General features: G+C 36.2%; 1 protein-coding gene across 10 annotated transcripts in view; it reads right to left on the bottom strand.

The window, feature by feature from the left end:
* ZNF385B (zinc finger protein 385B) overlaps window positions 1–16,746 on the bottom strand; it is a 170,031-nt gene that overhangs the window by 10,087 nt on the left and 143,198 nt on the right. For all 10 annotated transcript variants that reach the window (XM_054070076.1, XM_054070074.1, XM_054070077.1 and 7 more), the window contains one exon: window positions 14,270–14,432. In XM_054070076.1, the coding sequence (XP_053926051.1) occupies window positions 14,270–14,432 (163 nt within the window). The remainder of the gene's footprint in view (window positions 1–14,269; window positions 14,433–16,746) is intronic.

The raw sequence follows: 16,746 nt of genomic DNA on the forward strand, positions 1-16,746 counted from the left end.
CTAAAATGTGCCTATAGGTATTGAGTTCTTTAGATAGGAAAGAACTTTTTTCATTTTGAGTGAGAGTGATGATTTTGGTGCATGTTAGGCAGAAGTTCTAATTTGGACTTTATGACAAAAATATACATGCTATTTTCCATAGAAAAGTAACTTAAAATTCAGATCCTTAATTCAAAATTGAGACTCTTCATAAAAATAAAACTAAAGAGAATTCCAGATCTAATTTATCTATCTGGATATCCAAGTGATAAAGGTTTTATCTATTAACAACACTCATTGCTATTTATATACTACAACATGCCAATCTGCATAGTTTTTATCACTGAAGGTACACAAAATAACTTCACATTAAGCTTTTGGTTTTGCAACAGTTTGTTCAAACAGCAATTGATATTAAAAGATTATCCAAGGTAAAGACGTGATAAACTTGCAGAAGCCCTTTCCAACAAGTATCCTAAAAACTTTTAGATACAGAGCTCTGCTATGATTCTAATAACCCTTACAAAATTGTCACGTAAATTTTCTGCCTGTATGTAATAAATAAAACTGCTCTTATCATGACAGTAATAGAAGAAATAATATTTTGATTACTGAAATGATATATTTTGTGTGCATGTGATAAAAAGTACAGCTTTACACCTGCCTGCCTCTCTTCCCTGCCAGAAGCTGGGACTATTATCCATGACGTGAGCACACAGACAGACAAGGATCCAAGGTCGGAGTGGCGCTGGCGGTGATGGAGGCAGCTCCCCATCAGGAAGAGCCCAAGCCATGCTTATACCCACCCACTGTCAGGCTTTAGCTTCACATCTTCCATCGTGCCAGGTCCTTTACCGCATCCCCAGCTGCAGGTGCTAAACAGTAGCCATACACAAAGTACTTAGAACAGGAGGAGAGCAGAGGCATTGCCAAGTGGCCACCGCTACTCTAGCTACCCTAAATCCAAGCTCTTTTGAGAGATTTGCTAATTTCCCATCTGAGAGATGGAGATTTGTTTTTATAATTCTTCCACCTGGTCACACAACAGAACAGCAGAGCTGTACAGACTGAAACAGGTTTTCAGCTTCTCCCAGTAATTTGCTGCTAATATGTCTATAAATATTGGGCTGCATTAAACAACCTTTGAAGCATACAGTGATTACAGAAGGGGAAGAGGAAATCAATCAGATTGTCAGACGATTGTATAAGTGCTCTTTCCCTGATCGGCTGTGTAGCAAAGGTAAAATCAGTTGCATTAATTATAGCCATATATAATCCACGAAATTTTGCTGAAAAGTTCATCACTGTAGCTAAACTGACATCAATGAAGACAACTTAAAACTGTTTATTGAAAAATAAAACTCTCAGTTAAAATTTGACGTCAGATACTTGGCATATCTGACATAAAACTAAAAACTGACACTTATTCCCACTACATTTTTTCTTCCTATGCTTCTTTATAAAATATGCCCTTTGACAATGCTGAAAAGAGGCAAGTTAGTTGATATTACTAAAATCTATCACTAGACCTTGCTGTTATAAGCCTTCTGCACCTAGAACAGTAAGGTGGTCCCTGCATCAAGTGATCTGCAGTTCAAGAGAAGACATCACAGCTGCAGAGAGACAGGTATGAAATCACAGGAGAGAGAGAAAAATCAGTCGCCAACACAGGCACCAGCGTGGCAGCCAAGCTTCCAGCGAGATTTTTTTTCTGAGAATTTTTTCTTTCTCTGAGAAACAGAGAAAGAACTTTTCAGAAGTGAGAGTAACATATCTAAGTTTGGCAGCTGTTTGCAGGGAGCTTTTTACAAATAGGACCAGGAAAAGCAGGAAGCTCTTTGGGAAACTGTTTTCAATGGCTGATGAGTGGTAGGTGCAAGTCAGTATCTAGAAAGCACATTAGAAAATACATACAATGGTATGGAGAGCTTTGACAGTGAAGAATTCAGAAACTGAAAAAACAGTAGCTTTAGCTAAACTACTGATTAGAGAACACGAAAGCAGAGAGATCACAGTCAAATAAGTTATAAGCCTGATTATCAGTAATTAAGGGAGATTTTAAGAAAGCATGACAAAATAAAAGCAAGGTAAGAAAATTTATTTAGCCATAGGAAGGACCACCTTCAAACAAACCCTAGGATCTACCCTGTAACACAGGTCTGGGGCAGCAAAAGAGGACTCAAAATTCATCACATTGGAAGCAATAGTTGCTGAACACATCTTTGCCCTGAAATATGATATGGTGGGACACAATCAATGACCAAATTAAAAGAAGGACAAGAAGAACCACCTTCAATATATTAGCAGAAAGGCTACTGAAGAGTAAGGCAGATAATAGCTCCAATAAGAAAAGCAAGTTTCAAAACAATGTTCTTCACAGAAAGTCTTATCTTCTGCTGGCTTACACTGCTACAAAGGAATAAAGCATGCACTCACACAATTAATTATCTTTTTTATGAAGAAAAAGATGAACGCTATGAGTAATATATGCCATAAAGCACTAGCAGGAAAGCTATTAACTCAGTAGTGGTCACAACCTTTACAGCATTTGTAAGCACTCTGTCCCGCATCTCAGCATCACTTAAAAAAAACAACAAAGAGCATTAGATTATTTCTTGACACTCATTATGACAGAGTTAGCTAACTTTGATAAGGAATTTCAAAATGGTTTTTGTTTTATCTCCACATTTGCTGAATAATGAGACTCTAATGGCTGTCAGACAGACTACCTACTTTCTTACCAGTTGTGCAGTCTACTGAGAAATGAGGCTGAAAAACCCGTAGGGCTCTGTTCCAGAAAAATTCCACTGCAAGCCTACATGCAAATCAGACAGCACAGTGTATCTATTAACCCTTTGATTACTTGTAGGTTTTATAAAGTTATTTTTCTTATACTGCAAGCCTGTCTGAAAAATGGCTGGTTTATGTAATGAAATATTGTTAGGTGAAATAAATCTGTTTGACACACGCTAAAGAAAACCAATTTTGTTTCTATACAAAGATGAGAAACAAATGGAAGCTATAAATACAAAGCTTTTCATCTCAAACACAAAAGTGTACTGAAATAAGCTACAACATATTTTCTTGAGGTACTGAAGCTAGATCTGGAAATGCCTGGATGGCTCTGCAATATTGAATGAGCTCTGCAGCGACGCCTGTTATTTGATTAACTGCATCATACCCTGCAACAGGCTGAGCTGAAGTATCTTTTTCATTTCAGAAGTATTGTTTGTTTGGCTATGGTACAACAGTGATGTTGATGCTTAATTTCCTAGATAGTTTATTTCTGATTTGGAATAACAAAAGACTTCAGGGAATTTTCTTTCAAAGGAACCTGTAAATTTTTCAGAATACAAACATGTTTACAACTGATCAGACTGAAGATGTAATGTTACAAAGGTTTGGATTTTGAAATTTTGGATGTGTTTAATTTTTATGAGAGTAGACTGATGAGAATTAGAAAATAATGAGAAGTGAACACGGTTCCACAGCTGTACAATCTTGCCGGCAAAATTTATTTTTATACTTACGTGTACACCTTCCTTGAACAGAGGGTAACTGCTAATCCAGTTACTTGGGTGGCTGAGATGATCCGACTATATCACCTATGATTCTTAGTCAGTTCCTTGCATAGCTGGGGATTCTTGGGATATCATTTTTGGTTGGTTGGCCGGTAGCTCAGATCTCTTTTACTGACCAAGATCAAGAAAAATCTGGGTGCACTCATGAAGGGGCGGGCGGAGGGGAGGGGGGTGGACAAGAAGAGAGATATTGCCGGCACATACATGAAAAGTACGCATCAAAGTAAACTGTGCAGCAGTTGTAACATATTGACAAAGGGCATTCACATTTAAAAATAAAAAAAAACTATTTAATATTTCAACACAGTGCAATTTCTGTGTGCAAAAGCAAATGGAACAAGAAGAAGGGTTCAGTCCACATGCAGAAGTGTACGGACCATGCCTGGAGCAAACAAACTAAATTCTAAAGCTCACTTGAAGCAGCTTGTGTGGTTATTTCCATTTCACCTGTTTGTCTTCAATTTTACTTCTTTTATAGAATGCAGGTTATATCAGACTTCTATTTTCCTCATTTTAAAAGTGATTAATACAATTTTTGCCCCTTTTTTATAACTTCTAGACTGACAAGGCTGAACAGGTAACTATGGTAAATGCAGTGCATTACTTCTGGAGAAAACCAGTCCATCTACAAGCACATATACAGAGCAGTTTCCTAGTGTACATCGCTGATATCTGATTTCCCAGCGACACATCACACCCCTTGTATAGTAAGTTGGGAAAACTTTCACTATACATTTGTTCATAAAACTCAGCAAAACCAGTAGCACTAAGCTTCCAGCAGTTGAAAACAAGGTGAATCTAACCAGGGGACACAAAACAACACACAGCTGGCAAAGGTAGATGCTAATTTAATTAATATCTATAAACTCAAGACTACCCAATAGCTTAGTATTCCTGGCTCCTGGTGCTCTATGTCTAGGCAAATTTACTTTAAATCTATCTTAACCTTTCATGTTTTCTGACCTATGCCAGTATTGGCTGGAATGGAAAAAAATCAAGAGTTGGAAAATGATAATACAGTTTGGACACAGTTTGAAATACAGTACAAGTTCTGCTATTACAAAATCTAGGCAAAAGCAAATGTTGTTGCTGGTTAAACTTCTCTTTTTCTGACACTAGACATATCTTACTTTGTAAATATTTTATACTCCCACTAGAGACTCTGTCACATTTATTTTAGAGTTTCTGGAATGCAAGGTTTCTATAGCATCGCATTGTCTTTTTTTAACATTTTAATAATGTAAGAATGCTTAGAAAAATATCGTTCAAAAATTAAAGCAAACATATTGTATTCTGCCCAGACATCCTACACTTCTGCTTAAAAATGTCTTGGTTCATCTCTTCAACTATAAAAATAATATTGCTCCCTCCCTCTATGAATCCGAAATATATTACTAGTAACACATTTCATTTGCTGTCTGTGCAGAAAAAAGAAATAATCTTAAAATGCTACCCACAGCTGCTAAAGCGCTTTGAAACTCAGTACAAAATTTATGGGTGTTTCAATAAATGAATCAAGAAGAACTGGCAATCTGCATACAAGTCCATTCTTGTGGGCCTACTACTTACTTAGTACTTGCCCAGACAGAACTGCCCTTGAAGTCAACTACGAAACGTTCATCTTCATTTCAGTTAAATAACGTCTATAATTGGGCATTCTCACTGATTTCTGTGGCAGGTTTGCTTGAAGACTGTGTGTATTTAGTCATGACCTCAAAATCTGACCAATAAATCCCATTTCAAATATAAGTTGTCTAACAGACACCAAAATATTTTCACAGGCCTTGAAAACAAGTAATAAAGAAATAACAGATAAACTATTGATTTTATGTATAATTTAAGCAATAGAAATGTAGCATATTTCTCACACCAAGTCAATACTGCAGTAGCTGTAGAATTAAGGCTGGAAGGATGTCAAAGGAAGATTTTTCAGAAGATCTGTTTAAATGCCTAATGTACTAGCCATGGATATTTTTGGTTTAGTTTTTGATTCAGGATCTCTGAACAATTCTGAATCAAACTCATTTCACTAACTTCTCAGTCTCACATCTGCCTGCCATGCCCTAGCAACTCGCATTTTTCCTTAGGTTCTAAATGCTGCTTGCATTTATGTTATAAAAGTGAAGATAAGTATGGGTAAAATAACATTGACAAAAAAAAATCCAAATCAAGCCACATTATTGATTGTGTGAAAGTTGCTGCTAGACTAGCTCGTACTCTTGGAGTTCTCCTTTACTTAAATAGTTGCTGAGAAATACAGAATAAAAGCCAACAGCAAGATTTTTTTTCACAGTAAGTACACGTGAAAAAAGGTTAACAAATAGAATATTTATCTCACTTATGGATAAAACCAAAGCAACCTGAAGTAACACCATCAGGCCTGACCCATTCTTTTATATTTGGAGAATTAATTCACTCAAAGGCTGAGAGAAAAAGGGAAAATTTAACTCAAATTTTACAAATTCAACAGAAATTTTAACTTTAGCACAACTGGACACAGACAAAACTCTATTCAACCAGAGTAATCACTGTAAGCTGTATGAGTAATCACTGGCATTCTGTTTCTTATTCGCTGATTGAAGAAACTGAATTTCTGTCATCAAAAGAATGGCTTTACTTCTTTAGCAATATATTTCTTTAATGAGTCTGTGAAATTATCAGGTATAGATAAAGCTACTCCTTCCTGGTTTGTTATTAGGTTGGTGCAAAACCAATTGCCATTCTTGTCATTGCAGACTGTAATGCTTATTTTGTATTAAACATTTATTTAACTATATACTATTCTAAAGTGCAAAATTCGCTCTATGTATATGCTAATGGTATTGTTTTCACTGTTTTTTGTGTTACACTGTCAAGTTAAAGACGGGGGGGAAAAAGCATATTTGAATGATTTTGCTGTATGAGTTCAAAAGAGGACATAAAACATTTAAGCTGCTAGCAATATCAACCTAGCATGTGGCCAGGGGACTGCCAAGAAATGTACAGCTCAATACTGGTTCCAAAAATCTTGTAATGGAAATGAGAAGAATTATATAAATAAAGAGAGAATCCGCTGATATGAATTTCTTAGTAATCTAAAAACAAACCTGGAGCTTGGGTCACAAATTATTTTTTTCTTAGGCAAATAATACTGTCATTTATTATGAAAATAATAACCATCTTAAGGTGGTTAAAAGAGATTTTATTTCTCTCATTTGCAATTTTTACAAAATCTCGTTATATAACCCTCAATTTTTAGGATACCTCTGAATCATCTTTCTTCCTAATAGAACATTGCAAGGTAGATGAATGACATTGGTATCACAGTCTCAACTCTCTTTTTGCTGACTACTTCTCTTCTGTCCCACTTTCTGCCCTTCTCCATTTCCATACCTGAACACTCAAGAACTCTTGTAATAGTATGTTGTAAAGACAATGATCACTAAATAATGATGTGATATGTAATAGTTCTTGTAGTGCCACCTCTCTGGTATTATGTACTCTAGGGAAATATACATAAATTCATTTGCTAGTAATTTTAGTTAATTCATATTCATCATATAATCATTCTATTATCATCATCCTACTATCAAAAAAATCATTGGATATTCAAAAGGCACATCATTAGCAGAACAAACAAGAAAAACAGATGCCTGATTTCACCATATAAAAGCGTTGGTGAAGATTCAATGTATATAAATGGATTCTCTAAAGGACCACATGCATCTAGCTAAAAAAGAAGACAACAGCTGAAAGCATCCTTGGCTCTTGCTCCCACTGACCTGCTGCATTAGTAGAGTCATTCTTGCTTGGCCCAATGCCTATTTTTACCTCTCCAACGTAAGAAAATCTTTATATAATTTTAAGGATGTTAATATGCAATGAAATTCCAGTTTTTAAAACTGGAATAAGTAGAAGCTATAGTGTACACAGTTTTAACGATACAGGACCCATGAAAGATGAAGCACAGAGCAGAGCACCCAAAGAGTCTTATTTCATCTTACAGTATATTTTTCATGCAGTGTTCCTGCCTAAATTGCTGCAGAAGAAAAAGCTTACCATTTCTTCAAAACAATGTCCTGCTTGCATGTATTTCTAATTAATATAATAACTGGAGAAAGAAAAGATTGTCCTTTTAAAATTTGAACAGGGATTGCAATAGTTCATCAATGTAATTGTGTCAGTCACAGAGCCTATTTTTCAGTTAACAGCACCTACAATTAGTTTTTCAGTAGAGATTCAGAACTCGATATGTGCCAGTCAGCAGATATTATAGACAGACTGAAGACTTTCAGAAGCTCCCAAGAGTTTATCAACACCAAAAGGTGACCAGTGACTGCTTTTCAATTCAGGTTGTAAAACATATATGGAAAGATGAGGCTTTAACATCCACTTTTGAAAAGTACAAACAGTAAGAGTGACAGGGGGGAAAATGTTTAAAGATCCAACCTGTTATAATGGTTTCCTGTTAACAGATTTTAATTTGCTAACTATCCCTTTGGCTAACCTTTCATGCTAAGAGCATAAACCAAAGAGCAACTTCCTGAAACAGCTGCTGAAATAACCCACCGGAAAAGATGCAGAAGCTATTTACTACCAAATCCAATATAGGTGTTAAAAGTGCCACTGACATTGTGTTTTTCATATCAATACTGATAATATAATTGTGTAAATACACACATGGTTCTTGCAACAGTGTATCTGTGATGAATTTATGAGCATTTATTAAATCTGTTTTATATTGCCAAGTATAAAAGCACTGTGGTCAAACAGCAAATTCTACACTGTGCCCTCAGTTCTGTCCTGAGGACAGTTTCTACAGATGGCAATAGACAGTAATCTTCAGATGGCTGTGAAACATTGAATCACAACAGAACAAAACTTACCATCCTCATGGGGTTTAATGAAAAAAATATCCTTGAAATTACTCTCCTTGGTGGCTGAATCTGATTGAATTTATAACTTAGTTGACCATAATGCCTCTACCTAACAGAAACGTCCATGTACTCTTAGCAGGCACTATCTGAATGCACAAAACACAGGTGCATGATTATTTCATAGCACATAACTTCAGCAGAATTCTTAATGTAAGCATAAATGTGAAGAACTGATGAGGCTTATCAGCAGCTTTTAACAGAGGCTAGACGTAAGGACAAGCATCTTTGAGGGGCACAATACAGAACTTCTAAACACGGCTCATTGATGCTGAGGGACAGAAAGACAAACACACCCTTGTCATGTTCCTCTCCTACAGCTTCTCTATCTCTCTGCCCCACACTCCAAATACAACATTCCCAAAACATGTTTTGAGGTCTAGGTGTACTTGGGTACGTTACAAAGAATTAAAAGATTGAAAAATAAATGCCCTAGAAACACCCTAAACTTTAAGGTTCTTATAATGATGTCTGTATGACAAATAACCCAGAGTTCTCCAGAACAGATAGATATACCACAGTTCAGCTGCAGAGGCTATGTGTCTCTATCTCCTAGCTGTTTCTGAAGGATTATCTAAAAAAAAAATTATTGGAGCTATGTAAACAAGCCATTCCTTCAAAATGAGTGGAAAACAAAGTGATAAATGGAAATAAATGTTAAGGTGAAATGAGATTTTGGAACGAGAACTGGTATAATTTTTAGGATTACTCCAAATATGGATATGTATATGGAAAAGTTTAGAATCTGAGCATTGGCAGGAAGATTTTTCAAATAAACAATGAGAGCAACATGACTAAGGGAGTGTCCTGATGGTGGAATTACGAAATATGAGCTAAGCCCTCCCATGGGACATTACAACTCATCGATAGTAGAAGAATAAACAGCACTGGTAATCGGGACACTGGAGAAATCCAACCCATGGTAATCTTCCTGAGTAAATGTTATCCAATGTGTTGTACTCTACTTTGGGAATAAAATGAGAAAGGACTCAGTTTTGTTGTCAAAGCACCCACAGAAAGCTCTTAATAAACAAAAATAATTACCATATGTCTCCATGCCATCATGTGGCATTCAATAAGTCCATCAATATGTCTAGGTTGTTTTCAAAATGTGAGCTAGCCCACTCAGTGTCAGACAGTACTGCACTCCAGCACGACGATGTTCCTCAGAACAGCCTCCAGTTGGTTTTAGTTATACAGCATAATGACTGGGATAATTCTTACACGGCTCAATTAGCATGGAGAAGCTGGCAAACCACTTTCCAGTTTTGTCCCTTTCCTGTATCCTGCCACACACAGCCAAGCAGCACAGGACTGTTCATATGCTGGAATATCATTGCCACGAACCTGTGAACTGCTTGTTGAGCTGCCCTGAGACATGGCTACAGAACACAGCAGTAGTAAGAGGAATCAGGATTTGAAACAAGTTCCAGAATCTGGCCTAGTTAGGTGTATAATCTTGCCCATTCCTGTACCAGCTGAACAAAAAGGAGTTTTCACAAAACATCCAAAGGGTTTACCTGTATGTACTAAGTCCCAAGTACAGCCTTCTGCTCTTATTTGAACGAGGACTGAACTTCAAATGCCCATACCTATGATTTCACAAACAGCTCTCACTGACGCAAGGGAAACAGAGCATCTACTAGATGGATCAAAGACAGAAAAAAATGACCTTACTTTTATAATCTGAAACGGGGTTTTAACTATTCCGAGTGCTTTAAAACAGTTGCACTTAATTCTTCATTTTTATACCAAAGCAAAATGCAAAAAAAAAAGGTGATACCACATCATTTGTCTGCTTCATTTTGAACTGTTTATTTTGATTTGGAAGTATGATCAAAGAATTCCTCTGTGCTTGCTAAGTAACCAGTGACATTTCAATCCGGTTATTATTACATGTATTCCAAAAGGATTCATCACTGCAAGCATCTAGACTATGCTAAACCAGGATCACAGACACCGTCTTCCATTGCATTCTCAGAACTATATTTAATACACACTCTAAATATTCTAAACTGCGTTATGTACTCGTTGCTACCCCTGACCTTTTCTAAAGCAATGCCATATATATAATATGTGTGTGTGTGTCTAATTCTGCATGTAGCCATCCTGAAAATCCTGGGCTTTCAGAGGGAGGGAATCTTTGCCCCACATGAAAGAGCAGCTCTCAGTGCTGTTAACACTGCTGTTCTGTAACCACATCTTGAAGCAGCTATAAAAAAAGTTTGCAGTGTCACGTCGGTGTTTTTCTAGCTTATGAAACTGTTCTATAGTCGTTTCTAGACTTTTCCAAGTGGTTAGAGAAACTGTGTGGGAGACAAGTTATGAAAGAGTCTCCTATGGACACCTCCAATCTGCAAATAAACATTAGGACAAGCAGACATGACCCTATAAGACGTACAGGAACAATAATCTTATCAGACATCATCTGTGGCATTTTCTTCCTGTCTGCAGAAATAGTGAACGTGATAGGATGGTGGCACTTACAAGTACCAATAAACAAGTATTTTCTAAATAGTAAATAGTTGTGTGCTTAAAAAAATTAGATCACACAGTAGTCTAATCATGTTAGGATGCAAAACTTCTGCAGTCCAACCCATCAATATCCATTTACCTCAGGTTGCAGACAACTCAGCATCACAGTACTATTGCTTTATCATCATATTTGCTGGTGATCAATTTACAAAAGTAGTTTCTGAGTCATAATGTATTATTCACATCAGTAGGGAAGACCACTCTCTCAAAACTTGGGCATCATCATGCTGAGATTGAGTTCCAGAGTCACTCCTTTCCATTCTACTGAGGCCACTTTCACCTGCAGGAGCCCATGTTCTTCTGGAAACTTTCCAAAAGACCTTAAACATTAATTTAACTTCTGTTGCTCTGCTAACAGCCTCATTTGTTAAGTTGAAAGAACAGTTGTAGAGAGACAAGTACATCAGATGTTTTGAAAAAAAAGGACTGGATGATTTGGGGTTTTGCATTTGATAGAGTTATCACATAAGCTGAACTAAATGTAATTATTTTTTCTGCTACTACTACCATAGTGACTTCTGACAAATAAGTAGTTTGGATCCCAGGCTATGTCTGACCCACAGAAGATATGAATCTGTAGAAAAACTAACTTGATATTTTCGTTCAATATATAGCAGTTGTTCAGTCTTGAGAGCTCCAGCTCATTCATCATTATGTCACTCAAAATGACAGCACAACAAAAAGTCTGATAGTCATGCCTGTTGAGTCCTTTTATTTATTAGCAGACCCACATAAGAGAATAATAAATTCAGTTTATCGTTTTAATATAATACTCCTTACTCATTCTGCTCTAATACCAGTAGGAGTTCAGTGGATAAAAAAGGAACAAGAACTTAAAACTGTCTTCTCCGTCTAGCTTCTCATTCTTCTCTTCCATACTCAAGAAAAGGACCTCAGGAATGACTTATTTGATAAACATTTCTCAGGAACTTCGCAATCCTCCAAAGTACAATGGTTTACAACAGCTCCACAAGTGGTGGAATTTAATTTCCTTCCTTGACTTCATTTAGGCCCTATTTTATGTCCTTCTAATGCAATTTTTTCAGACCTACACACTCTCAAATTCCCCATTCTGAAGGCAAATTTAGTGCCTGACCAGTCAGCATGGCAAGCAAAACAGTTCACACAGCAGCATCTCTCAGGACGAACCATAAAAATTAAAGTTTCTCTTCTATCCAGGTGCCAATTTTCATCAAACTTACAGGAACTTCTTTAAGACCATCACCTCATGAATTTCTTTTACAATATACAGTCAAAGTTGTGAAGACAGAGCCAGAGAATAAGAGAGATAAGAATAGATGATGTGACTGTAAGTCACATTTCCTCGGGAAATAACAATAAAAAAACAACAACACAAATACACTCTGGACATCTTAATATTAAAAATATTTAAAAAAAATAAAGTATACAGTTAATATATAGTAATAAGCCATATCTCAGAGAATTAAAGCTATGTTAAAATAGTCAGAAAAAGCAATATCAGTTAATCTGCTCTATGGCAACCCCCCCACACCACCACAGATTCCCAGAAGCAACATAGTGATTGCTCTAGCTGCAATAAGCACTATGTTAAAGAGCTAAACACATGTTAAAGAACAGATGAACAACAAACTCTGTAAGGGAAAGTGTAGCTGAACGAAAATAAGGTTTGGTTTTAAGTTCACCGCCTGGTAAAAAATCCAGTCTCCAAGTTGTTCCCCACCTCGGCGAGACCAGCATTCCTTGCACATATGGAGAATTTGCCACTCCAGATTCAGATTTTTGTCTTCCCAAACATCCTATCTGCAATCTCCTATAGAGCAGTAACGCTCCCTGAGAAGCCTCCCCTTCACAGGGAACCCCACTGTTCTAACAGGAAGAAAGCATTTAACTATATTGCCACCGATTTATTTTTAATGTAGAAACTCTTAAAATGCTATAATCCGACAAAGATAGGCAATTCATCTAATTTGTATGGAGTAATTAGTAACATAAACAGCACACTGTCAAAACAGGGTAATAGAAAAATATCAAGAGCAGGTTTCCCTTGTCAATGGTTAGACTGTTTCACCAAAACTGCATGTAGAGTTGTGAATTGGTTTAGGTACATTGCATAGAAAAGGAGAAAATTAAGTCAGGGACAGATTTCATAGTGTGGGGAAAAAAACATAGGACAGATTCAGACGTGTGGTAGAGGCAACGGGATTTGTTAAATACGCTTAAACTTTTCTTATTTGGCCTTTAGTCTCTGGCATAGCCAGGGGAGGGCATTATACAATTACATTAACACAGAATGCATTCTTAACATGTTAAATCCTCTAAAGTTTTAACTGATATCTTACTTAAGCTGTTGTCTGAGTTGTTCTAGCATACACCTGGAGCAGTAAGCTATTTTGTGGTCCACTGTCATTGCTAAGGACCCAGACAAAGTTTCTTTTCATGCCGCTCTTTAGAGACCAGGATGAGAAACAGCCACTGATATGGATTTTTTTTTTTTTTTTTTTTGGTGGGTATGTCAGAAAAATGTCTGTCATTCACCTTATGGCATCTGAATCAAGCTCAGCTCTAGGGAAGAAAATAATAAATGCTACCAAGGCAGAAGAAAATTTATCAGGAGCAGTCTCTTATACAACAGTTGAGTAACCCACAGTTTGTGATCTTCTGGATATCAAGTACAGTATTTCAGACCATCGGCAAGTTCAGGAAATTCTCCTGTTTCATTCAGTAACACACCAGTGACAGAGCAGAGAATCAAGCAACTCTACTGCAATTAGTGGTACTGATCTTCCTCAAATTACTAATATGGAAAGAAAAAAAAAAGTGATGTTTAAGCACTAATGATTAGTGGAAGTCACAAATAACCTGTCATGAGCATTCACTACATTTCTGTAGGTGTGTTTTCCTGTCTGAGCAATATTATCCTATTTAGAAAATATAAATTTCTTACAAAGGTTTCTTGTGCTTCAGCTACATACATACATCTCAGGTTTGCCCCTTCACTCACACCCATCCATTATTATTGCTGTATGAACTTCCATACTGTACAAAAGTAAATTCAAAAAGTTTTAAAAAAATAGACTTTAGCATTCAGGGACACCAGATGTTCCACAGATGTGAAAAAGGACTTGATAATAACAAACCCAATCAATTCTGTACAAGAAAGCAGAGTAAACAGTTCAGAAAACACAAGTCATGGATCACTGTCATGCAGACAGATTCTCTAATATGAAAATCAAAAAAGGAGAAAACAAAGAATGTAGAGAACAAAAAGTTTTCATTGACCTGATTTGTCAGAGGTGTTGGCTGTGACTGGCGTGGTGGAGCAGCTTGTGCTAGCCTTTGCGCTGTCCTTGGAAGAACCAACTTTGGGTTTATTTTTCGTTGCCTCTAGTGCTTTGACCTTCTTGGCATGTTTACTTCCTTTGTAGTGGGCCTCGGCCTGGCTCTACAAAGGAGAACAAATCAGGCTCACTTTTTTCTGTACTTCTATATAACACAACACATGATAAGGCAGAAAAGTGACACTTTCAATAGCAGGCACCATAATATTTCACTTAGAAAATTTTAGTAGGTTTACACTAACAGTTTTCCTAGATGTAAACTCTTATATACACAAACAAGAAGATTTTAATGAAATGTACATGTTTCCAATAACTCAGGAAAAGAGGCTTTAAGATTATATAAAACTGTAAAATTCCTAATGTAATTCTTTGCTTTTATGTTGCTTAAAGATTTGAAGCACTATACAAATGTAAGCACATCCAGTTGCGAAGGACGTTACTCAATTTTCATGTATTGTTCTCTAGACTTTCTGCATGTAGTTAGAAAGATGTACTGTGCTGTAAATTGTTTAAATAATCCTTTTTTGCTTCAGTTTGATCTAGTACAAAAGTGATATAGTATTTTCATCATTACACTAATGGCAACTGAAACAGGGAATAACAAGATTATTACTTCAGTATTAGATCAAGCAAAGAGGGTTAAAATGAAGAAACATCATACCTGTAAACTTCAGTAGATTCAAGTGAAATACAGAAAATTACTTTTCAGGCTCGATTGTTTTATAGACTATCTTGAACAAGTAATAAACAGTTCTATAAACTGTCTTCCAAAGCCTAAGAAAATTGGAATCTAAAGGACAGGAAGAAGAGGAACTTACGTTTATTACCCTTCATTTGTTTGTTGGCTAAAGTGCTTTATATATAACGTACTTTCTTGGTCTGCCAAACACAACAGTAGAAATACATACTGAGATGAAATGTTTACTTTGCCTTTGTCTTAAAACTATCTTCAGAAACTAGGTCAGTTTTTTTGATGTTGTACAACTAAAACTAGACGTATGAATAAATGTCCATTTTGTCAGTGATTTTGAGTCCCCGTTATCGTTCTTAACTCTACATAACCAGTTGCCTTAACAAATCAGGCCACTCTGTTAGGCGCAACACCAAGGAACTACACTCTTAATACAAACTCCAAAGCCTGGAAATTTCTGCTAATGAATTTAAACACTTTTCTTGACTTCTTAAGAAATTAATTTACCAAAAATGGGTAAGGATACATAATTTTATATAAAACACAGTATTTTCATAACATTATACTGTTCAGCAATAGTTTTACATAATTTCCAAACATAATTTTTAAAAATTATTTCAGACATACTACTAGGTGCCTCTATTGAAAGTCACATATTAACTAAAAAGTTAATAATGTAGCTTATTTCAAAGTAAAACACTCAGAGAAAGCATGCTTTGTGTAACCAGGTGACAACACCTTGGCACTTGGCATATAAAACATCAGTGCAAGTAAACTTTTACTACGTACATGCAAAACCACCTTATTTCTCTTTCATTGATCAGGGCTACTTTATTCAGTTCACTATGTTAGATGAAGTGAGGTATGAAACAAGTCACATGCTTTTTATAAAAAGCAACTACAACATCTAAAGATGTTTGAACTCCATAAAGAATGGTGCCATAACAAGGAAAACTGTTTTAAGACTAGCAGAAATAGGCATTACAATATAGTCAGCTTGGGACAGCACGGAATAACAGTTCTATTGTATTATAAAGTGTAAGTGAAGAGTAGAAACAGCTGGACCAGACAAGAGAATAGACAGTGTGATGGAGTCCTCACAAAAATTATATACACTGTTAAAACTGATGGAGAACTGCCACTCAAATAGAAGAGTGAAGTCCATACACGCTGGAGCTTCTTAAGTAATTATACACCCCGTGAAACACAGTGCTTTCTACTGTCAAAGGATAGTGTATGTGACATGTTTTATATGAGATTTCAGTAAGGAAGCATTCAGTAAGAAAGGATGCTACGTTAAGTTTTACTTTGGATTCCTTTGAAATTTTTAAAATAACTTTATTATAAAAACCATAAAGAGACTACTCATCAATTGCTATTAAAATATTTCTTGATTTTAGTACCTTTGAAATATTAACAAGTGTACAAACATAATTTAAGGATTATAAAGAAATAACTAAATAGCTATATCACTACTACGTGCACTACTTAAAGGGACACTGGTCAACTTCTGGGTTGGACCTCTTCTGTTCTGAATGTGGGTAGAGGAGCACATATCTGTTTGCACCCTGTTATGTTGATGGGCCTTATGCAGGCACAGGAATCTCACTCTGTCTCTCTCCACCCTTTTCCATTTCCCTTAAACTTTGCTGTTGTTACACGACGCACTAGAAGGTATGTTCACCTTCAACAAAATTAAATAAACTATTCATACATTACAGTGTACA

This window comes from Cuculus canorus, chromosome 6 (assembly GCF_017976375.1).
Source record: "Cuculus canorus isolate bCucCan1 chromosome 6, bCucCan1.pri, whole genome shotgun sequence".
Taxonomy (NCBI): domain Eukaryota; kingdom Metazoa; phylum Chordata; class Aves; order Cuculiformes; family Cuculidae; genus Cuculus; species Cuculus canorus.